Genomic DNA, 25,338 nt, shown 5'->3' on the forward strand with positions numbered 1-25,338 from the left:
AAAAAGGCTCCTTCGCGGGTCGGGGGACGCAAATGGTGCCCGCCGAGTCACCAGGTTCACAGGCTCACCGCCTGTGATTTTTAAGAGTCCCCGCGTCGCCGCAGCGGCTAGACCCAAATCCTGCGGAGACGATTCCCTCCGGAGCTCGTAGGGAATCCGCCATTAGCCGATGGCGCTAACCCGGAAGTCGCCACTTCCCCCACCCGCCCCCCATCTCCACTGTTGCTACGTTGATTCTCTTCCCCAGAAGATGGGCTGCTTCTCCCGATCCCTGGCCGCTCTCTGGAATCCCTCTGGCTTTTGCGCTCCCCCTCCGGTACTGATGGCAGTTCCCTGACACGGACCTTTGTCGGCAAGGTGATGTCTCTGCTTTTTAAGATGCTGTCTAGGTTTGTCATTGCTTTTCTCCCAAGAAGCAGGCGTCTTTTAATTTCGTGGCTGCTGTCACCCTAGCTGCCTTTAAAAATGCTGTAATATTGTTCCTCCCATCTCAGCCTCTCTCTGAGGTCATGCCAAAGGTAATTCCATTGCCATCGGCACCTTCATTTGCCTGGGTCGACTGTAAATGCCATGTCACCTACTTATTTAGTGGGCAATGCTCCATAAAGGGCTCAGACTACAGTGCAAAAATTGACTATTCCAAATTATGGCAGAAGGAAGCAGTGAAGAAGCTGTTACATTGCCATTATTAGCAGTCTGTCCTGTTGCTCAGAATGCACAGGGACAGAGAGCCCATGAATCATTGCCCTTTGCAGTTTTTAACAAATTGAAGCGAAGTGTGGCAGAAAATGGCTTGGATGGCATTCTTGATGGGCTAAGAGCAGCCAGTACTTTAATTCCAAACCTTGAAGCCTCTGAAGTTTCAATGAAACAATTGGCTTATGAAAATGCTGATTGCAAGACTGCTCTTAAAGTGATGTACCAGAAGTCAGAAACAGAGATTGCTCAAATGAGTAAGCCTTGCCAGAATATTGACACCGAGACTCACAAATCTGCCCTCCGAGCAGCAGCTTTGTCTCCTTCAGCTCATCCTGCTAAAGACAGGCAATGCCACGACCGGTGGCCTTCCAGCCTGAGTCTAAATGGGAGAACAAAGACTGTTGTGCCAGCTGATTGTCAGTCTTTTACTGAAGCTAAATTAGAAGCAATAGCTGGCTCTTCTAACACACTTGCTTTTAACACACAGTCTCCTGTGACAAATCTGCGCCATGCCGCTAAGGGCAGTGCCGGTTTGAATCTACTGACAGCAGAACTTGCTACTTTTCAGTTCCAGTTCCCTATGGTGGTTTATAAAATTAAGACATAGCATACAGGTCTGATTCCACCTCAGACAGTGAGACTCATTCTTCATCGCTTATTTGCAGACTTTTTTCTCCTTTCCTCCCTGAACTTAAAATTCCTAATGAATTTACTTTACAGGAGTTGCAGAGTTTTGGGGTCACTTCATACGCGTGATTTTCCTTAAATACAATGTTTTCACCTACAGGACTCCTTTCCCCCCCAAACACTGCTGACAGAATAGTGATTTTAGAGTGGCTACACTCTAAATTGCCTAACACTGGATTTGATATTGCTGCTTGTTATTTGCTTTTTTCTAAACAGGAACACGAATCCTTAATGAGTTCTTCTCTTCCCTATCAGTTTGCATTTCCTGATTATATTTGGGATAGTTTATTTTAACCCTCCTAAAAGATTCATGCCTGGTTTTGATTCAAACAGGTTCCTATTCAACACCTTTAGAGCGTTTTAACGTATAAGGACTCTGAAAATAACTGGCATTTTTTTTGCAGCTAATCAGAAAACTGACAGAGACCAGCCTACACGTCCACTGCATTTTGTGATTTTGTGTGAAGTGGGATATCTTTTTATCACATTTGGCTAATTCCGATCTTTCTCCGATGCTAGATTTTAATCTACTCTCTTTGTTCTTGACACTGAAATATCTCTTGACAAATAGAACTATGCCTTTCTATGCTGCTCATGTTTACTCTCACGTTTGCTCCCATACAGGATGCAAAGATGCACTTTCAGAAGGTAATCAACATGCTGATTCTGCTCTGAAATCTCTCTGACCATTATTTTCTAATGCAATTGACAGCCATACATTTTTTCACCAGGGAGCTAAGCAGCTGCATAAAACATTTTTTCCATTCCTCTGACACGAGCTAAGGATATTGTTGGTGGATGTCCTTCATGCGCTTTAACTCCTGTTAACTCCTGTTCACTCTGACACCTTATGAGGAGAGAAAATGCCCTTGCAGTTCTGGACACATAGAAACAATTGACCATGTTTTCCTCCACTGCCAGTATTACACAAACATACGTGTTAGTTTTATTCTGCCAATCATACACAAATTCCCAGGACACACAAGGCAGTTCAATATCTCCTTACTGCTCCTTACATACCTCAGAGGATGGTATGTGCCCCACAGGTCTAAAACAAAGGGCTTGATTTACATGTTTTATGTGTTTTTATCTACTGTTTTTTATCTGCTTCTATGTTGGTCTGTGATCCATGAAGGGGTGTTAAGATGCTACACTCAATATGCCAGCAAGTTTGGAAAACTCAGCAGTGGCCAGAGGATTGGAGAAGATCAGTCTACATCTGAATCCCAAAGAAGGGCAGTGCCAAAGAATGCTCCAACTACCGCACAATTGCACTCATTTCACACGCTAGCAAGGTTATGCTTAAAATTCTACAAGGCAGGCTTAAGCAGTATGTGGACCGAGAACTCCCAGAAGTGCAAGCTGGATTTCGAAGGGGCAGAGGAACCAGAGACCAAATTGCAAACATGCGCTGGATTATGGAGAAAGCTAGAGAGTTCCAGAAAGACATCTACTTCTGCTTCATTGACTATGCAAAAGCCTTTGACTGTGTTGACCACAGCAAACTATGGCAAGTTCTTAAAGAAATGGGAGTGCCTGATCACCTCATCTGTCTCCTGAGAAATCTCTATGTGGGACAAGAAGTTACAGTTAGAACTGGATATGGAACAACTGATTGGTTCAAAATTGGGAAAGGAGTACGACAAGGCTGTATATTGTCTCCCTGCTTATTTAACTTATATGCAGAGTTCATCATGTGAAAGGCTGGACTGGATGAATCCCTAGCCGGAATTAAGATTGCTGGAAGAAATATCAACAACCTCAGATATGCAGATGACACAACCTTGATGGCAGAAAGTGAGGAGGAATTAAAAAACCTTTTAATGAGGGTGAAAGAAGAGAGCGCAAAACATGGTTTGAAACTCAACATCAAAAAAACGAAGATCATGGCCACTGGTCCCATCACCTCCTGGCAAATAGAAGGGGAAGAAATGGAGGCAGTGAGAGATTTTACTTTCTTGGGCTCCATGATCACTGCAGATGGTGACAGCAGACATGAAATTAAAAGATGCCTGCTTCTGGGGAGAAAAGCAATGACAAACCTAGACAGCATCTTAAAAAGCAGAGACATCACCTTGCCAACAAAGGTCCGTATAGTTAAAGCTATGGTTTTCCCAGTAGTGATGTATGGAAGTGAGAGCTGGACCATAAAGAAGGCTGATCGCCAAAGAATTGATGCTTTTAAATTCTGGTGCTGGAGGAGACTCTTGAGAGTCCCATGGACTGCAAGAAGATGAAACCTATCCATTCTTCAGGAAATCAGCCCCGAGTGCTCACTTGAAGGACAGATCCTGAAGCTGAGGCTCCAATACTTTGGCCACCTCATGAGAAGAGAAGACTCCCTGGAAAAGACCCTGATGTTGGGAAAGATGGAGGGCACAAGGAGAAGGGGACAACAGAGGACGAGATGGTTGGACAGTGTTCTCGAAGCTACTAACATGAGTTTGACCAAACTATGGGAGGCAGTGGAAGACAGGAGTGCCTGGCGTGCTCTGGTCCATGGGGTCACGAAGAGTCGGACACGACTAAACGACAAAACAACAACAACAATGTTGATCTACTGCAGTGATTTCAAACAATGTGCTGTGACACCCTGGGGTGCCTTGGATGATGGTCAGGGGTGCAGAGAGCAACATGGGCCTCTATCCCTCTTTCCTTCACTCCCTCGCATCTCTGCCTCCCATAGGCTTGCAGAGCTGTTTGTTGCAGCAGCCCTGGCTACAAGCTCCCCAGGCAAATGGTGCCTCTGGAGCTAGCCGGGGGGGGGGGTACTTCCCAGGCCTCTGTGGGGCAGTGTGAGAAGGCATCTCTCTTTGGGGCAGGGGGGCAGCTCAAAGACCGGGGTGGCGGCAGCAGCTGCCTGGAGAACTCCCAAGGAGATGGGAAAGGAGGCTGAGGGAACACTCCACAAGGAAGGGTGTTTGAAAAAGGGTGAGAGGCTGCCGGCTGGGGTCCTGAGGACTTCTGGTCTTGGGAAGGAGGCGTGAGCAGGCACGCTGAGAAGCTCCGCAGCGTGAATGCAAGGAGAAGTATAAATTAAAGGTGATTAAAACCTATTTAAGGATTTATGGACTGGAGGAAGGTTTTGGAGGGAACTTAAGAACAATTATATCTGAGCTTATCAGCATTTTAGCAGCTGGGCAATATCAAACGTCAAAAAGACGCGGAGGGCTTGCTGAGGGCTAGAAGAGCATGTCAAAAAAATAATACAGTCTCAAAACAAATGAAGCGAGACGCATCAGCTCTAACTCCCCCAAAAGCCACAGAAAGAACGAAAAGCTTTGACAAAAGAGCAACGGAAATGCAGAAAGGCCAAATATTGTCAGAGTCACATGAGATGATTCACTTATTACGGTCTATTAAAGAAGACATTGGGGAGCTTAAGACAGAAATGTCAGCGATTAAACAGGATACATCACAAATGAGAATAGATCTACAAGTTTTAACATCTCATATGAACACACTTGAACAGCGTGTTAATGTCTTGGAGAAAATATCATTTGCAACACAAAGCCTGATGGACAAATGCTTACTCCAGTTGGAATCTGAGATCGAAGGAAAAACCTTAAAATTGTAGGTCTTAAAACCTTCCTCCTGAAGGAATTCAGGTAATTGAATATATAGAGAGCTGTTTAATGGAAATGCTGGAGCTACAGCTGGATTTAAAGGTGGAGATAAATGGTATTAAAAGTTTTCCACTGAAAACCAAGAAAGCAAGAGGGGAAGCATATATAACAATAATTCAATTTGAGTGCACAAGGGTGCGAGATTATATCCTTAAAACTTTCTGGGAAAAGTCGAATGCTAAACCCCTTGAATGGAGGGGAAATATAATTTCTATTTTCCCGGACTATGCTCCAATGGTGGCAGAAAAGAGACGATTATTTGCTTCTGCTCACAAGCTAGCAAGGGAATTAAAAATACAACACTTTACAATATACCCAGCTACTTTCTGCTTAAAGATAAATGATGAACTGTGCTGTTTTCAAAACCATGATAATGCGATATTCTACCTCCAAGCAATAAATTGTGGATAAAGAGCCATGGTGAAGGGTAGGGGGGCTTTTCCTTTTTCTCCTACTCTAATTGAAAATGGTGTGGGGTAATGCCCTCTATTTTGAAGCTCTTCTTTGACCTGACCTTTCTGCTTGAAGAACCTCCAACTCATGTTGACTCACCATCTGAACAAAGTATCTTTGGCATAGAGCCATGAAACTCTAGATATATTAGTAATTTAATAATGGTGGAATTCTATATACCCTCGGGTTAATAGTCAACTGGTTTTATACCACTATTAAAGTCGAAATGCCGTGGAAATATTGATTTGTCATTCAATAAGTCTCAAACCATGTAATTATATGTTGCTTACTTATGTATATACCGTATTTTTCGCTCCATAGGGTGCACCGGATCATAGGTCGCACCTAGTTTTGGGAGGATGAAAACAAGAAAAAATTATTCTGAATCCCAGAAGCCAGAACAGCAAGAGGGATCTGGCTTCTGGGATACCGTGTGGCTGTAAAACAATTTCTCAGCTGGTTCCTAACACAGTGTCCCAAAGCTCCCTCTAGGGAGATTTAAGTTTCTTTTTACTCCTTTCAGTACAAAACCAAAAGTCCCATACGTTAAATTGTAACAGTCCTTCCTTCTTTTAAAGCATAAACTTGTAACAAATGTAGACAGTAAAGACAAAGTCCTCTTTTTGTATCTTGACAGCTAACTTGACAGCTGTCAAATTGTTCAATTGCTCATCAACAGGCACTCACAGACCGCTCCTGGGTCCAGGGGGAAGGGCGGTACATCAATTTTCGAATTTAGTTCTTCTCCTGCAGGTTCCCCTGCTTCCAAATAAGATTTCTTATATCTCAATCAGTAGAATTAAAATCTTTAACATAAAATAAGACTCTCCACGACCTTAGTTTGAAGTTCTTTGCTTTAGATTGTTTACAGAAAGGGGAGGCAGACTTCCTGGTTGGACCTTCCCCGATCAGTGCCGAATTTATTAATATTTTAAAAATCCAATTTCCGTACTACTCACGGGTTATTATTTCAAAGTCCAAATTGTCCCAGGAGAAAGGGAGCGCTCTCCGGCAACAGCTATGCGGCTTCGCTCCACGGAAGTAGCGGTTGACTCTCAGCACTGCGCCGCTTCCCCCTCTCCACTTCGGAGCCCGTTTGTGGGTTCCTTAGCGAGTTGGGGGGCGCTAAAGGTGCCCACCAAGTCCCATGGTCACAGGCTTCGTCCGCCTGTGATTTAAAAAAGGGTCCCCGCTTCGTCGTAGCGGAAAAGACCCGATTCCGGTGGAGCTATTCCCTCCAGTTCAGAGGGAGTCCGCCATTGCCGGTGGCGCCACCCCGGAAGGCCCTGTTTCTTTGTTCTGTTATTCTGGCTTCGTTTTTGTACGGAACAGAGATGTACTTTTTACCAGACACTGGATGATGATTTATACTGCTGTAAATAAACGCTTCTAGATTAGAGAAGCTGACTGGACTTTTGATTTATGCACGCTAAAGGCAAGCACAGAGGGCAGAAGGCTAAAAGGCTAAATATGCTGTGTTTACTCTGCTGTGCTCAGAGGTCCGGGGAAAGCAGATATGAACCACGGAAGCCTGCAGGACCTTTACCCTGAGCAATATTTCACACTAAGTAGTTTTCTTTTTCCTTTTTTATCGTTAGTACTGTTACTATTATTATAAATTGTTGGTCATTTGTATATATTTGTGCCTACCTGTCAGAGCTGCCCAAGGTCCTAGCTCACAAAGGACCAACGCCGGTTCGTTGTTATATACAAAAGTCTTTATTGAAGTTCAGTTTCACTTTCACAGCCGCAGCGCGCAGCTCTACGTCTGAAACTCTAGACCACCGAAGCTCCGTCTGAGTCTCCACCCCCCAGACACCAGTTTAAGACCCTAGCCTTGCTCCACCTCTTCCTTTGCTCTTTCCTCCTCTGGGTCCGCCTGTCAGCTGGGGTCTCGCCCTTCCTAGACTCATCTGACGCTGAGTCCCCTGAGTCTTCCCCCTGCCTCTGGCGGGCTTTAGGACCTGGTTCCCCATCCAGGTTTTCTGCTGTCCCGCACGCCTGTACATTCGAACTTGGCACGCGCGCCCAGCCGGCAACCTTCCTCCTGACCGTTACACTGCTCCTGTCACTGCTTCCCCCTTCGGGGGGGCTAGCTGGACCTGACCTCCCCTCCGTTCCCCCACTCTCCGATAGAGGCGTGGTCAGTCCCGACTCATATTCTCTCCCTGCTGGAGGGGACGCTACCCCTGACACCTGGGACTCTTCCCCCCCACTATGCTCTGGTGGGGAAGCTGGTCCTGATCTCCAGCTGCTGCTTTGGGAGTCCCCGCTGGCCCCTTGTTTCTGGTGTGTCTCCCCTGGGACCCCCCCTTGCCCTGCCCATCGGCGCCTCCTTCTTGGAATCTTCTGATTCGCTGGAGAAGCTCATGGAATCTCTCGGGTCACTGTTGTACTCCCCTACGCTGCCCTCAGATCCTTCCCCTTCGCTCTCCATCTCCTCTCTCCCCTGTACCTCTGCTCCTGAGCCCCTGACACTACCTTTTCAGAACTCTTCCTATTTGTAGCTAGAGCTGTTTTCTAGTTTCCTCTCTTTTCTCTCTCTATCCCTCTTTGAATATTTTCAAATACTAATTATTTGATTGGAAATACTTAAAATTTAATTACAGGGTGTATTAAATTGATCGGGTAGTATCTGCTCTATATATATTTAGATATGTAAGAAGGTGAATTAACTTTGTTTCACAATCCATATGTTAAATACAAGCACGGTTAATAGATGTCTCTAATTAGAGTGATAATAATTAGCAATATATTTGGTTCATACTAAGCCTTCCCAAGACTTTGCCAAAGATAAAAATAGAGGACAAGAGACCCTATAGATAAAAGCTGCAATTTATAATATGAGAATTATAGGTATGGATGCCAAGGGATTAAAGGAAAGGAAAAAACAGATCCTAACACTTAACTATTTTCAGTCATTAAAGGCTGATATAGGACTATTACAAGAAACACATTTGACAGAACAAAGGCCACAAACTTTGAAAAGTTAATGGATAAAAGAAGTTTTTTCAACAAATCTAGATGAAAATGCAAAGGGAGTCACGATTCTATTTAGGAAAGGCTGGTCTTATGAAATATAATAAGAGAGGAAGATGGTCAGTGTTTAATAACTGTAACTAAAACAGAAGGGATAGAAATAGCAATAGTCGATGTCTATGCCGCTAATACTGATGACCATTAAGTTTATTCACAACTGTTTTAAGAGATTAAGCTCTTTATCGTATCAGTATCTGATAATTGGTGGAGACTTTAATGAAATTTTAGACCCGCAGATGGACGCCACTTCTACAGCTAGGAAAAAAATGACGAAGGTTAGAGAGAGAGAATTAATTATTATATGATATACTGGAATTTAGTGGATTCATGGAGACTACACCATCCTAAGGAAAAATCCTATACATATTTTGCAGGAATTCACAATACCCAGCACAGAATTGATTTTTTTTTAACATCAGCATCACTACACTCCTTTACTAGCCGATGTGACATTGATATTCCCATTATAGCTGATCACTCAGCAGTAATATTGGAATGTAATCTATCCAATACCCAGGAAGGTATGAGGAGATGGTATCTTAATATATCATTACTAAATGATAAAAACTTCATTCAATATATAACGCAAGGTACGTAAATATATTTTAAAAATAACTCCAAATCATTAACGCCAAGACTGAAGGAATGGGAAGGCTACAAAGCTTATATCAGAGGGAAGAAAATATCTTTCTCTGCCAACAAGGTCAAGATGCAAAAATTAAAAGAAAATAACCTAAAAAAAACTTTTAAAACATTATGGGGCAATATGGCAAATAACCCATCTAGGGTTAAATATGAAAGAATACAACAACAAACACTAGAACTGAATAATATACTAGCTCAAAAAATTGAGTTCAGCTTATTATGTCTAAGACAAACATATTGGGAACAGGGAGAAAGACCGACAAAAATTCTAGCTAATCATCTAAAGCAGAAGAAAATGAACCAAATAATACCTTTAATAAGAAAGGGGGGGAATCACAGCGACCTCATCAACAGATATAAATAACGATTTTTTTAAATTCTACAAAAAGCTATATGAAGGGCCAGAAAATATACCAGAGGATGAGGTGGAAAACTTTTTTCAGGATATTAAACTACCAACCATTGAAGAATATCACAAAGATATGCTATCAGCCCCCCTGATATTGAGAATGAAATAGAAACAATGGGTAATGGAAAATCACCTGGACCAGATGGTTTTCCTATAGAATAGTATAAAATATTCAAAAATTTATTAGTCCCCAGACTTCTAGAAGTTTATGAGGAAGCAATATGAGTTTATGAAGTATAAAGGTGTCTATGCTGCAACATTTAATGAAGCTTTCATAATAATTATACCAAAACCTAACAAAGACCCCACTGAATGTGCAAATCACAGACCAATTTCATTAATGAATGTCGATGCAAAGATTCTGAATGCAATACTGGCTGAAAAATTACAAAAAGTCATCCAAGACTTGGTACTTAATAATCAAACAGGTTTTATAAAAACAAGACAAGCCACAGATAATGTAAGATTAACAATAGATTTGATAAATTTAAAGAGCAAGAGGAGTTTATGATAATGTCACTAGATGCAGAAAAGGCTTTCAATAGAATCTATAAAGAATTCATTATGTAAATTTGGCTTCCCTACAGAATACTGTAACTGGATTAAAATGATTTACAAAAATCCAACATCTCGGACTGTTACAAATGGTAGAATATCTAATGTGATTAATCTAAAACGAGGAACAAGACAACGATGCCCTCTGTCTCCATTACTATTTAATCTATGCCTGGAACCACTAACAAGAGTAATAATAAAAAAATTCCTTCCAGTAGCACCTTAAAGACCAACTAAGTTAGTTCTTGGTATGAGCTTTCGTGTGCATGCACACTTCTTTCAAGATGAGCATATCAAGGAGGTAAAACACAAGAAAGAAAATTACAAAATTGTATTATTTGCAGATGACATCCTTCTATTTATTACAAAGCCAGAAGATACAATTCCAATAATTATGGAGAAAATAAAAACCTTTGGGGGACTTCCGGTCGGTGCCAGCGCTTAATGGCGGTCCTACCTCCGAGCTCCGGAGAAGGACTGCTTCGCAAGTTCGGGTCTTACCCGCTACGGCAAGCGGGGGACCCCTAAAATCCCAGGCGCTGAAGCCTGAGAACAAGGAGACTCGGTGGGCACCTTCGCGCCCCCCGGTACCGTGAAAGAGCCTTTTTAAAGGCTACGGATCGACATCGGGAGTGAGCGCGGTGCTGAGAGTCGCTACCCAGCCTGCGAAGTGAAGCCGCGTCGCCATAAGCGGAGAGCGCCGATTCCTTCCTGAAAAGAAATTCGGACTGATTCCCCGTGAGTAAGAACTGAAAAATAACTGGGACTTTTTTTTAATTTTAAAAATTGGGCTAAAAACGGGGGAGATTTAAACAAAGGAAGTCTGCCTCCCCCCGACCGCATGAAAGTGAAAGCAACGGAGCTCTAAACCTGCATCCGTTTAAATCCGTCCTTTGATCAGCTAAACCGGACATTTAAACCTTTGATCTCCCCTCTAGCAAGCAGGGTAGAGGGGAGGCGAATTTGACCATTAACTGCATGACTTATTTGAAGGAAGGAAAAAACCTCTGCTATCTCATCTATTTGAAAATCTGAAACGGTCTGCCTTCTTACTACATTGAGCTGACTTTTCCCTGTGAAGTGACACCTTGATACAAAGTTTCCACAGTGCCTGACTTTTGTACATTTTAAGAAGAAACAGTATAAACAGCATACTGGGCAACTGTGGCAATTGGAAGCTATAAGACTTTAGTAACATTGATTTGGACTGGGTTAATCTCCTTTCTTTCTATATCTTGGATGCTCTCCTTTGTTCATGTATTTGGAAATTTCCTTCTATGGCCATTTTGATTTGCTCCCTCTAGAGGATAAAGTGAAGTCCAGCACGGCCTAAGACAGTGGAATTTTCCAAGGGAGAATAAATCCCGTGGGAATTGACCTTGACATGAGTGGGCCACAAGAAGAGATAACTACAAGAGCCAAGACCAAGCAACAACAACAGCAACAGCTGCAGCTGCAACAAGCAAAGAAAAGAGGTTCAATCTCAGGCGTAACAGCCGGACTAGCTGGAACAACAGGACAGGACAAAGGAGCAGCCGTTTCTATGGAAGCTGTGACAGAAGCTTTGCTTAAGATAAACCAGACTCTGGAGTCTTTGACAAAACAGACTTCAGAGAACACACAAAAATTAACAGAAATATCAACAAGATTAAACCAGAATACAGAATCTATAAACAAATTGGTCGAGGAAAACGCCACCACGCGTCAAATTGCCGAAGAGGCCAAAGCCACAGCTGGAGAGACGCAGGAGAAATTAGAGCCACTTGCCAAGAAGGTCTATGAGCATGATGCAATCTTGGCCTTGTGGGAGTTACAGAGGAAAGAGAGAAACTTAAAATTAAGACTGATTCCGGAGAATGAAAGTGACAACCTTGTGGAATATTTGACACGGGAGTTTGCGGATTGTTGGGACCTGGAGGAAGACGATTTCAAAATTACAACTGCCTTTAGACTGGGCAAAAAGCAAGATAGAAAGACACCAAGAGATTGTTTGATCACACTCAGATCTAAGGAGGAAAGAGATAAAATTTTAGGACTACACTTTGAAAAAGCCCTGCAAATTGGAAATTCAGCTGTACAGATCTTTAAAGACATACCAAAATACATCTTGGACTTAAGAAACTTCTACAAGGATTTGGTTCTTTTGTTAAAGAAAAATCTTATCCGCTTCAGGTGGGAGTTCCCTCAAGGACTGTCATTCGATTACAAGGCAAAGAAAGTGAAAATAAAGACAATTCAAGATAAAGACAAATTTTTGGCAAGATATCAGGAGGACCTACAGAAGGGGACTGTGGACGCACTTGCAGAACAGAGGAGAGCATTGGATATCCTGAATCTCTCGTTTGGACAAAAACCACCACCGTCAGAAGAAGAGCAACAACTTGGAGCTGTCGGAGGAGCCTTAAGAAAATAACAAGATGGCTCTGCAATTCCTTAGTTGGAATTGTAATGGACTGAATGGGCCTTTGAAGAGAAGACAAGTATTTCATATTTTGAACAGAGAACAATTGGATTTGATATGTTTACAAGAAACTCACATAACTAGAGCCCACAGGAGATTACTCACGAATAAAAGGTTAGGACAAGAATTTATTTCATCAGACAAAGTTAAGAAGAGAGGAGTGGTAATATATGTGAAGGAGAAATGGGCTCCAAAAATGATATTCAAAGATGAACAAGGGAGATATCTGGCTGTGGAGATACAAGTACAAGGAGAAAAACTTTTAGTTGTTGGAATTTATGCACCAAATGAAGGCAAATCTGACTTCTTTAAGAGACTTCATGAAACTTTGACGGACTATCTGGATTACAACATGATAATCATGGGAGACATGAATGGTGTGGTCTCCACTAATATGGACAAGGCACAAAGACTAACAGTCACTAAAGAAGGGAGACTCCCTAAGACTTTTTTCGAAATGACAGAAAACATGGACTTGATAGACATTTGGAGAACAAGGAACCCTCTGGAGAGAGAGGGAACCTTCTTCTCCCAAGCAATGATGACCTGGACCAGAATTGACCAAATCTGGGTTACTAGTGGATTGGCTCCAAAGATTAAGAAAGTGGAAATCTGCCCAAAAACCTGCTCCGACCATAACGCCGTGAAGATGGAGATGAAACTCACAATAACCGGTCAATTTAGATGGAGAATGAATGACACCCTCTTTCGAGATAAGGAGATTCTCACGAAGGCCCAAAAGATCCTAAAAGACTATTTTGAAATAAATTTGAGGACTGACGTGGAGAAAAGAGTGATCTGGGACGCAAGTAAAGCTGTTATGAGAGGATTTTTGATCCAACAAAATTCAATAAAGAGGAAAAAACAAAATGAGAAAAAAGAGAAGATCTTGGAAATGATAAAGGAAGGAGAGAGGAAACTAAGAACAAAACCAAAGTCTCAGGACATTTTAAGAGAGATTAAGTTATATCAAACTCAATATATGGAATTGATGAACCAAGAGATTGAATGGAAGATAAAGCAAATGAAACAAAAGACTTTTGAATCAGCAAATAAATGTGGTAAACTTTTGGCATGGCAATTGAAGAAAAGGCAGAAACTAAATACAGTTACAAGCCTAGAGGTCGATGGAAAGAACATATCTAAACCTAATGAAATTAGAAATTGCTTTTTAAGTTATTTCAAAAAACTTTACACCCAAGGCCCGCAAAATGAAGAAGATATAGACAAATTCCTTGGAAGATATGGATTACAAAACATCTCTCAGCAAAGTAAGATGGACTTGAACCAGAGAATCTCAGAACAAGAGATAGAGGCTGCCATTCAGAGTATGCAACTGGGCAAATCTCCGGGACCAGATGGACTGACTTCTAGATACTACAAATCGCTGAAGGAATGGCTGATTCAACCACTAAGAGAAGTTTGTAATGAGATCCTTGAGGGAAAAAGGGCACCTGAATCGTGGAAAGAGGCATATATTTCACTCATACCAAAGTCAGAGACTGAAAAGACTCAACTTAAGAACTACCGCCCGATATCACTCCTCAATGTGGATTACAAAATTTTTGCAGACATTTTGGCAAAAAGATTTAAAAGAGTTTTGATGGAGAAGATTCATAAAGACCAAGCAGGCTTTCTCCCTAAAAGACACCTAGCAGACAATGTAAGGAATGTAATAGACATTTTGGAAAAGCTGGAGGTGAATATAAACACTAAAGCAGTATTGATCTTTGTGGACGCGGAGAAAGCCTTTGATAATATCTCTTGGAGTTTTATGAGGAAGAATCTTCATGGGATGGGGGTAGGCCAGGGTTTTGAGAATGGTATGGCTGCAATATATTCTGAACAAAAAGCTAAGCTGATTGTAAATAATGTCGTGACTGAGGAACTTAAGATAGAAAAAGGAACTCGGCAGGGGTGCCCAATTTCCCCATTACTTTTTATTTCGGTTCTGGAGGTGTTGCTGAATATGATAAGAAATGACCAGCAGGTCAAAGGTGTGCAGGTCGGAGCTAAACATTACAAGTTAAGAGCGTATGCAGATGACCTAGTATTGACTTTGCAAGAGCCAAACACTAGTACGAAAAGGGTTTTAGAAATAATTCAACAATTTGGCCAGGTGGCTGGATTTAAGTTGAATAAGCAAAAAACTAAAGTCTTAGGGAAAAACCTAACAGATATGGAAAAGGAGAAATTTCAGGAGGAAACAGGTTTGACAGTGGTTAAGAAAGTCAAATACCTAGGGGTCTATTTAACACCTAAGAATGTTAATTTGTATAAGGACAATTATGAAAAATGTTGGTCAGAGATTAAAAAAGATCTAGAAATATGGTCAAATCTGAAACTGTCAATGTTAGGCCGAATTGCAGTAATTAAAATGAATGTATTGCCTAGAATGTTATTTTTGTTTCAGACCTTGCAGATTCTTGACAAGATGGAATGTTTTAAGAGGTGGCACAAAGACATCTCGAAATTTGTCTGGCAGGGCAAAAAGCCCCGAATTAAATTCAAAATACTGACTGACGCTAAAGAAAGAGGGGGTTTTGCCCTGCCGGACCTAAAATTGTACTATGAGGCAGCAGCGTTTTGCTGGCTGAAAGAATGGATGCTCCTCGAGAACACGGACATCTTGGATCTGGAAGGCTTCAATAATGCATTTGGTTGGCATGCATATCTTTGGTATGACAAGGTTAACAGTACCTTTAAAAATCACATTGTTAGAAAAGCATTATTTAATGTCTGGATAAGATACAAAGACTTATTGGAAAATAAAACCCCTAGATGGGTGTCACCAGTGGAGGCTAAAGCAGTGAAGAAACTCAATATGGAGGTCGGATGGCCGAAGTATTGGGAAATTTTAGAACAGGATGGAGACAAGGTTAAACTACAAAGTCAGGAGAAATTGAAGCACAAAGTAGAAAATTGGTTTCAATATCGCCAAATAATGGAAATTTTTAAACAGGATAGGAAAATCGGTTTCCAAGTGGAGAAATCAAAACTAGAGACCGAATTGCTAGAACCCAATACTAAGAATTTATCTAGAATGTATAACTTGCTGTTGAAATGGAACACACAGGATGAAACAGTTAAATCTGCTATGATTAAGTGGGCGCAGGATGTTGGACACAACATTATGTCAGATGACTGGGAATGGTTATGGAACACCGGTATCAAATTTACGGCATGTAATGCCTTAAAGGAAAACATTATGAAAATGGTATACAGGTGGTACATGACCCCAGTCAAGCTGGCAAAAATCTACCATTTGCCCGATAATAAATGTTGGAAATGTAAAGAGACTGAAGGTACTTTTTACCACCTTTGGTGGACATGCCCGAAGATAAAGGTCTTCTGGGAAATGATCTATAATGAAATGAAAAAGGTACTTAAATGTACATTTTCTAAAAAACCAGAGGCCTTTCTCTTGGGCATTGTCGGCCAATTGGTGACAAAGAAAGATAGAAATTTCTTTATGTATGCCACAACAGCAGCAAGAATACTCATCGCAAAGTATTGGAAGACACAAGATTTACCTACTCTGGAAGAATGGCAGATGAAAGTGATGGACTATATGACACTGGCTGAGATGACAGGCAGAATCCGTGACCAACGCAAAGAGATGGTGGAAGAAGAATGGAAAAAATTTAAGAGCTATCTTAAGGACTACTATAAACTTAACGAATGTTAAAATGTTGTGGTTGCTAGAAGTAACAGGGTACAGGGATACAAGGTTAGATAATAAAGGAGGACTAAGATGACAGAGATTAGAAAGTAACAACTGGGAGTTGCTAGTTCAAATATGGACACTGGGATGCAGAGAGGGGGGGTATGGGGAAGTCCAAGAAAAGAGGTTTATGAAAATATCTTTGAAAGTATTTTGTATGTTTGTTTTGTTTTGTGTTTGTTTGTTTTTCTTAAAAATGCTGTAAAACCAATAAAAATTTATTAAAAAAAAAAAAAAGAAAATAAAAACCTTTGGCTGAATATTGGGCTATTCCATAAATTGGACAAAATCAGAGATTTTGCCAATAGGGCATTGTATGCAAACAGGCTACATTGTATAAAAACCATCAATTTTGGATGTGCAAAGACTTTATTAAATATTTGGGCATAATGATTTCATCAGATGTTAACCAAATCGTAAAATTACATTTGAATCAAATTATAAAAGAAATTTATTTTGATATTGAAAGGTGGGGACCTCCAAACCTTTCCCTTTGGGGAAAGGTTAATGTCCTCAAAATGACTATTGTTCCAAAGCTTTTATACATTCTTAGAGGATTACCAATATATATTCCCAACTTATATTTTCAAAAAATAAATCAAATATTTAGATTGTGCCTGTGGGGCACAAAGCCACCAAAAATATCATTACATAAAATGCAACTTCCAACTAAGGAAGGTGGTTTTGGACTCCCAAATCTGGAATTATATCACCAGGCCTACCTGCTGAGCAAGACAAATTGTTGGGGAGCAAGCAGGAATCCCAGTTGGGCTACTCTCAAATATAGTTTCATTGAATCTCTTGTGGGGTGGACCAATCTCAGCTACAACTATAAGAAATATCCCATTAATCTGGAGACTATTAAAGCACCCATAAAAATTTGGATGAACATATATAAAAATAATAAGGATGACCCTTACCAGCATGAGAAATTAACAATATGGGCCAACCCCAAACTAAAAATTGGAAATCAAGTACAGTGGTACCTCGGGTTACAGACGCTTCAGGTTACAGACTCCGCTAACCCAGAAATAGAACTTCAGGTTAAGAACTTTGCTTCAGGATGAGAACAGAAATCGTGTGGCGACAGCGGGAGGCCCCATTAGCTAAAGTGGCACCACAGGTTAAGAACAGTTTCAGGTTAAGAACGGACCTCCAGAACAAATTAAGTTCCTAACCCAAGGTACCACTGTAATAATTTGGCAAAACTGGATGAAAAAGGTATTTTGACGCTGAATCAATTAATTGATGAGAACTACAAATTTGTGGAATATAAGACTTTGCAGGTAAAGTATGGATTAACCAGTGAAATACACTGGCAATATATCCAATTGAAACATATGTTGGAAAAGCAGTTTGGCCCTGATGCTATAGCAGCATCGGAAACACCCATGCTGTTACAAGATTTAATCTCTGCAACAAAAACAAAAAATCCTACACTTGCCCTATATAAAACTTTACTTAACAGGAAGAAATACGATTTAGAATATGAAAGACAAAAATGGAGTAAAGAGCTAGGAGTACAGATAGCAAATGATATAATAATAGTAATAAATTTTATTTATACCCTGCTCTCCCCGGCCAGAGCCAGGCTCAGGGCAGCTAACATCAATAAAATTTCAGTAAATAATAAGGGGAAAAAAGAAAAGGCTTCTGGTTGGCCGCGCGATTAATGGCGGACGGGAGCTCTTTCGGAAGAAAGAGCCCCAGCGTTTTGAAGATTGGGGCGACCGCGAGAGTGTCGCGGAGCCCCCAAAAAACCTCAGATCGGGCTTTCTTATTATTATTATTATTCTGAGGACCTGGTGTTCTGGCAGGTACCCTTAGTGACTCCTCTGCTCCCCGGTAAGCTCTAATAAGAGCCCCAAGAGCGAGCGGGGTTGGAGACGCGGGTACTGTGGAATTTACTTACTTTCTTCATAGCGCAAAGCTCCAAGTCCGGCAATTGTGAGCGACCAATTTCTCCGACCAAATTATCAAGGATTGGACAATTGTGAGTAAAAAAGATTTTAATTTGGACAGTAAATTGGAATGAAAGGGATTTAAATTACGGAGGTCGATCCCTTTCCGCTGAAGTAAAAGTGAAAGCAGTTACCGCTGACCGAAGCCGTAACTTTAAAAGACCTGTCAAAACTTCCAAGGAAATATGTCAAACCCCTCTTTCTGCAGGGGGAAGGGGGGAGAATTTGATTGATTTGAGGCCCTGCTTGAGATAGACTTGACAGTGGATTAGACTCTTTCTTTTTAGAAGCGGTTCTCCCGGCAGGGGAAGGCTAGACTCCATTATTATGTCACAAAGGGAGCAGATACATTCAACTTTCGTTTTCCTCTTTGGGGATTACAAAGTAACTGCTGCTATCTGAGATTGTTAAAATAGCACACAGAGTTTCTTTTACCCTCCTTGAACTAATTTTGTGGTTCCAATAAAATAAAATAAATAATAAAAATAAAATAAAATAAAATAAAATAAGGAAAGAGGGAAGCTGTTGGGCTGCCTGCTGCTGCCTGCGCACTAAAAATCTGGTGGACTCTGACCGGGTGAGCTGACCTTGAAACTTTGGAATAGCTATGGCTAATGGGGTAGATAAGTCTGAGAAAAGTAAAAGTAAAGATAGAAGACCTTCTAAAGCACCAACTTTTGAAGAGGAGGTGATGCAAATGTTAACAGACATAAGAGCAGGTGTGAGAGGAACTCAGCAGACTGTACAGGAGTTGAAACAAGAATTTGTAGATGTGAAAAAAGGCATTCAAGAGGTCAGGGAGGAAGTTGCTGCCCACGAAACAAGACTGAGGGAATTGGAAACAGTGAGAGTGCCTGACGTGGAGAAGATTCAACAGGATGCGCTCAGTGCAATTGCTTTTTTACAAATGAAGGAACGGGAGAATCAACTGAGAGTAAGAGGCGCACCCCAATTGGAACAAGATAATCTTAAGGATTGACATTGGGTCTACATTACAAAAAAAGCTTGAAGATTAAAGATAAGCCAATTGTTTTGTTTAAGGAAATTCCAAAGCATTTTTTGAACCTAAGGAATAACTACGCAGACTTGGCTGGAACTCTGAGAAGGAAGAACATCTTTTTTAGGTGGGGATTTCCAGAAGGCCTCTCCTTTAAATTTCAAGGAAGGAAACAAAGAATTAGGACCGTCGAAGAAAAAACAGGGTTCCTGGGAAAAACTGCCAAGGATCTGGGATTGGAAAGTGAGCAGACGCCAGGGGCAGCCGCAGGAGCTCCTGAATAGTTTAAGATGGTATTGAGAATATATTCATGGAATGTTAATGGTTTGAACTCACGACCAAAAAGGAACCAAGTATACCATGTGTTAGCAAAACAGAATTTGGACATAATTTGTTTGCAAGAAACTCATGTTACTAGATTACACAGAAAAGTCCTTCAGAATAAGAGACTTGGTCAAGAATTCATTTCATCTGACAAAGTGAAGAAAAGAGGAGTGGTCGTTTACGTGAAAGAAAAATGGAATCCCAAAATGATGTTCAAAGATGAGGGAAGATATATTGCAGTAGAAATCAATGCACAAGGCGAAAAATATTTGCTGTTGGGAATTTATGCACCAAATGATGGCAAAGCCTGGGGCCTCATAAGGACTGTGTGCTGCTTGCTGCCTGCTGCCCAGGAGGACTCCCCTGAGTGAGTGCTTGAGGGCCCTGCTCTTGCCACTTACCACCTGGCTTGGGGCAGGGCCTGGGGCCTCATAAGGACTGTGTGCTGCTTGCGGCCTGCTGCCCAGGAAGACTCCCTGAGTGAGTGCTTGAGGGCCCTGCTCTTGCCACTTACCATCTGGCTTGGGGTGGGGCCTGGGGCCTCATAAGGACTGTGTGCTGCTTGCGGCCTGCTGCCCAGGAAGACTCCCTGAGTGAGTGCCTGAGGGCCCTGCTCTTGCCACCTACCATCTGGCCTGGGGTGGGGCCTGGGGCCTCACAAGGACTGCGTGCTGCTTGCTGCCTGCTGCCCAGGAGGACTCCCCTGAGTGAGTGCTTGAGGGCCCTGCTCTTGCCACTTACCACCTGGCTTGGGGCGGGGCCTGGGGCCTCATAAGGACTGTGTGCTGCTTGCGGCCTGCTGCCCAGGAAGACTCCCTGAGTGAGTGCCTGAGGGCCCTGCTCCTCCCTGCCACTTACCACCTGGCCCAGGGCGGGGCCTGACAGGCCTCACTAGGACAGTTGTTACTGCCGGAGAGGCACAGAGTGTTTTTAAAATGTTTTTTTAAAAAAAATTTCTGGATTTTTTGTATGTGGGGGATGGGATTGATGTTTGGTTGGGCTTGGGGAATTATTATTTTTTTATTTTGATGTTTTTGTAATTTTTATATTTTTTGTTTGTATTGTTTTATTGGTTTTGTTTGTTTAAGGTGTTATTTTGTTTTTAGGGGGAGGGGTCAGGGCTGCCGGGGAGTGGGCCCCAGCCCACAAAATGGCTGGGGCATGTTCCACAGGGGGGGATGCACTGGGACAACCGATCTCAGTGATCACGGGTAGGAGGAGGAGTTACGCTAAGACCAGACCATGTCATTACAGAGGAGGCAGGTTTAGTCGTTGTCTGAGGACTATCCCTGCCTCCGGGTCTGGTCCTGTCCGGACGGATACTAGAATCAGCAAGGGATACCCACATAGCCTGAAGGTGCTGCTGTGCAATGCCAGGTCAATGATTCAGAAGACCACTGCCATCCATGACTTGATCATGGATGGAGGATTTGACCTGGCTTGTGTAACAGAGACTTGGTTGGGTGAAGCAGATGGGCCTGTTCTTGCCGCTGCTTGTCCACCAGGTTTCTCTTACGCACAGCAACCCAGGTCATGTGGGCGGGGAGGGGGGGTTGCAGTGATTTTTAGGAAGTCATTAGTTTGCACCAGGCGTCCTATTGGGAAGACCCAGTTTTCTGAGTGCATGTTCTGGAAGTTGGGCAATAGGGGCAGTACAGGATTCCTTTTGGTGTACCGACCTCCCCGCTGCGCCAAGGATTCCCTGCCCGAGCTGCTTCAGGTCGTGGCGGATGTTCTCCTGGAGACACCTAGCTTGGTCGTCCTAGGGGATTTTAACATTCATGCCGACACGACCTTACAAGGGGCCGCTCGGGACTTCGTGGAAAGCATGGCCTCCATGGGGCTGTCCCTGAATAAGTCTGGCCCAACCCATAGCCGTGGACATGCCTTGGACCTGGTGTTTACCTCTATGGATGTTGGTGATCTGACACTAAGTAAAAGCGAAACGAAAGAAGTGCCATGGTCAGATCACTTCCTGGTGCAACTGGACTTCTCTGCGACCCATCCCCTCTGCAGGGAGGTGGGACCAATTCGGATGGTCCGCCCCCGCCACTTAATGGATCCAAATGGTTTCCAGAGAGTGGTAGGGGATGCTTTATCCCATGTTGATGGCCTTTCAGCTGATTCCCTGGTGGCCCGCTGGAATGTGGAGTTAACCAGGGCTATTGACTGTTTGGCTCCGAAGTGCCCTCTCCGATTGCATAGAGCCCGGACAGCCCCGTGGTTTTCCACGGATCTGAGGGCAATGAAACAATCGTTGAGACGGCTAGAGCGCCGGTGGCGGATAACTCATTCCGAATCTGACCGGACACAGGTTAGAGCTCAACGTCGAGCCTACCAAGTGGCGATAGCGACGGCGAAGAAGAATTTCTTCACCGCCTCTATTGCATCTGCAGAAAACAGCAGCAGGAGACTTTTTCAGGTGGTTCACAATTTAGCGGAACCACCTGCAACATCGGGGCCCAGTACGGGCCACACGTTCTCCTGCAATGATTTTGCAAAGTTTTTTGCAGATAAAATCGCTCAGATTCGGGAAGAAGTAGACTCCACCGTGGGAGCAGGGCCGGGGCGGGAGAGTGCAAGAGTTCTGTCTGGTCAAGTTGAGTGGGATCAATTCCAATCTGTTACCTCCGAGGATGTGGACAGGCTGCTTGGACGAGTGAAACCAACCACCTGTCTCCTGGATCCTTGCCCATCCTGGCTAATAAAAGCAAGCCGGGAAGGGCTGGGCGATGGGCTTCGTGGGGTGGTGAATGGTTCCCTCCATGAGGGAGCCTTCCCAGACCCGCTGAAAGAGGCGGTTATTAAACCGCTTCTTAAAAAACCATCTTTAGATGCGGCCACGATGGCCAACTATCGCCCAGTCTCAAATCTTCCATTCCTGGGCAAGGTGATTGAGCGAGCGGTTGCCGAACAACTCCAGGCACGCCTGGAAGAAGCGGACCATTTGGATCCCTTCCAGTCGGGATTCAGGCCTCATCATGGGACTGAAACTGCCTTGGTCGCACTGGTTGATGATCTCCGGCGGGCTAGGGACAAAGGTGAGAGCTGTTTCCTAGTTCTGCTGGATCTCTCAGCGGCGTTCGATACCATCAACCATAGCATCCTTCTGGACCGTCTTGAGGGGCTGGGAGCTGGGGGCACTGTTATACAGTGGTTCCGCTCCTTCCTCCTGGGCCGTGTTCAGAAAGTGGTGGTGGGGGATGAGTGTTCAGACCCCTGGGCTCTCACTTGTGGGGTGCCTCAGGGTTCTGTCCTCTCCCCCATGCTTTTCAACATCTACATGCGGCCGCTGGGAGAGATCATCAGGAGGTTTGGGCTGGGTGTTCATCAGTATGCGGATGATACCCAGCTCTACCTCTCTTTTAAATCAGAACCAGTGAAGGCGGTGAAGGTCCTGTGTGAGTGTCTGGAGGCGGTTGGAGGATGGATGGCGGCTAACAGATTGAGGTTGAATCCTGACAAGACAGAAGTACTATTCTTGGGGGACAGGAGGCGGGCAGGTGTGGAGGATTCCCTGGTCCTGAATGGGGTAACTGTGCCCCTGAAGGACCAGGTGCGCAGCCTGGGAGTCATTTTGGACTCACAGCTGTCCATGGAGGCACAGGTCAAATCTGTGTCCAGGGCAGCTGTTTACCAGCTCCATCTGGTACGTAGGCTGAGACCCTATCTGCCTGCGGACTGTCTCGCCAGAGTGGTGCATGCTCTGGTTATCTCCCGCTTGGACTACTGCAATGCACTCTACGTGGGGCTACCTTTGAAGGTGACTCGGAAACTACAACTAATCCAGAATGCGGCAGCTAGACTGGTGACTGGGAGCGGCCGCCGAGACCATATAACACCGGTCTTGAAAGACCTGCATTGGCTCCCAGTACGTTTTCGAGCACAATTCAAAGTGTTGGTGCTGACCTTTAAAGCCCTAAACGGCCTCGGTCCAGTATACCTGAAGGAGCGTCTCCACCCCCATCATTCTGCCCGGACGCTGAGGTCCAGCGCCGAGGGCCTTCTGGCGGTTCCCTCATTGCGAGAAGCAAAGCTACAGGGAACCAGGCAGAGGGCCTTCTCGGTAGTGGCGCCCGCCCTGTGGAACACCCTTCCAGCAGATGTCAAGGCGATAAACAACTACCTGACATTCAGGAGACATCTTAAGGCAGCCCTGTTCAGGGAAGTTTTTAACGTGTGATATTTTATTGTATTTTTGGTTTTTATGGAAGCTGCCCAGAGTGGCTGGGGAGGCCCAGCCAGATGGGCGGGGTATAAATAATAAATAATTATTATTATTATTATTATTATTATTATTATTATTATTATTATTATTATTTTTTTTTTTTTAAGAACTTGGAAACAAGACTTCTGGACTATTTGGATTATAAATTGATTTGGATGGGGGACCTGAATGGAGTTGCATCAACGCTTATGGATAAAACACAGACACAGAAAGTAATGAATGTTGGGAATGCTGGCAGATTACCAAAGTTTTTTTTTGACCTGTCAGACATATGGAGAGTGAGAAATCCAACTGAAAAAGACTTCACATTCTATTCAGATACAAATCAAACAGAAGTGGGATGCTTCTTGCCCCCATCTTTGGACAGTGTCCTTCTGGACCCATTAAGACTTCCTCTAAGTCATTTCTAAAAAGATTAAACAATGGGGGGGGGGGCAGAATACAACCCTATCTGACCCCTCTTAACATTGTGATTTTGTTAGAGAGTTGCCCCAGCAACCTACATGTTGCTATCACTATATAAGGCTTTTATAAGGTATAGGAGTCTCTTGTCCTCCATCACTGAATACAACTTTGATCATAATTTGGATCTAGGGATGGAGTCAAAGGCTGATTTTAGGTCCATAAAGGCCATATATAAATGGCCTTGGAGTGGTCCTAGTATATTTCTCTGCTAGGTGTGACAGCACAAGACAGTGGTCAGATGTTGAGTACTTCGTACGGAAAGCAGCCTTGGCTTCAGAGGTTATGTTATTATCCTCAAGAAATGTTGCTAATTTAAGGCAAATGAAATGGGCATATAATTTCCCCATTATGGAAAGCAAACTAATTGGCCTATAGTTGCCAAGATCTATAGGTTGTCCTTTCTTGTAAATTGGGACCACAATTGTATACTTCCAGCTAACTGGGATTTTACCTGAATTATTTACCTCTGTGAAAAGAGAATGTGCAAAGTGCTGTATTTTAAAAATAATAATAAAAGGATAAAGGACCAACCTGATGCAACTTTGGCGAATAGTCTCTCTTGCTTTCTGATAGCTTGCATTGTTGACAATAGTTTGAAATGCCTGGATTGGATCAATGGCCTGTCCCCATACTTTAGACCCAAGCTTATCCAGGATCACCATGAAACAGTGGAGCGCAGGCCAGAAAGGATTGATGCTTTCATTTAATAAAAAAAAAAATCAAAACATGCTTAGATGGGAAATAGCACTTAGAAGACAATAAAAACATGTAAATTTAAAAACAGTAAAGAAAAACTTGTTGGGTACAAGAGAAAAAATGTAAAAATCCAGTATCAGGCAACACCTTTTATCCAGACTGTCAGGGAACTGCCATCAGAGGCAAGAGGAGAGGTAAGACGCTCCAATGATGCAGGGGAGGGAACTAGCAAGGAGAGAGAGAGAGCTTCCGCTGGGGAAGGAAATCCAGGGGACACCAGGGAGAAAGGGGAGGCTGAGAGTACTGCGGAGGGGAGGCTCCGAGACTCTTCCAGTGAAATCAGCGGAGAGAGCACAGGACCTCCGCTTG

The 25,338-nt window shown here is 43.2% G+C and overlaps 1 protein-coding gene across 1 annotated transcript in view; it reads right to left on the minus strand.

The window, feature by feature from the left end:
• Positions 1–24,968, minus strand: part of LOC308578268 (putative helicase senataxin) — a 180,073-nt gene extending 155,105 nt beyond the window's left edge. The window contains exon 1 of the mRNA XM_081178517.1: positions 24,805–24,968. Within this exon, the coding sequence (XP_081034643.1) occupies positions 24,805–24,935 (131 nt within the window). The 5' untranslated portion in view covers positions 24,936–24,968. The remainder of the gene's footprint in view (positions 1–24,804) is intronic.
• Between the last annotated feature and the right edge of the window lie 370 nt (positions 24,969–25,338).

This window comes from Podarcis bocagei, assembly GCF_964188305.1.
Source record: "Podarcis bocagei genome assembly, chromosome: W".
Classification (NCBI taxonomy): domain Eukaryota; kingdom Metazoa; phylum Chordata; class Lepidosauria; order Squamata; family Lacertidae; genus Podarcis; species Podarcis bocagei.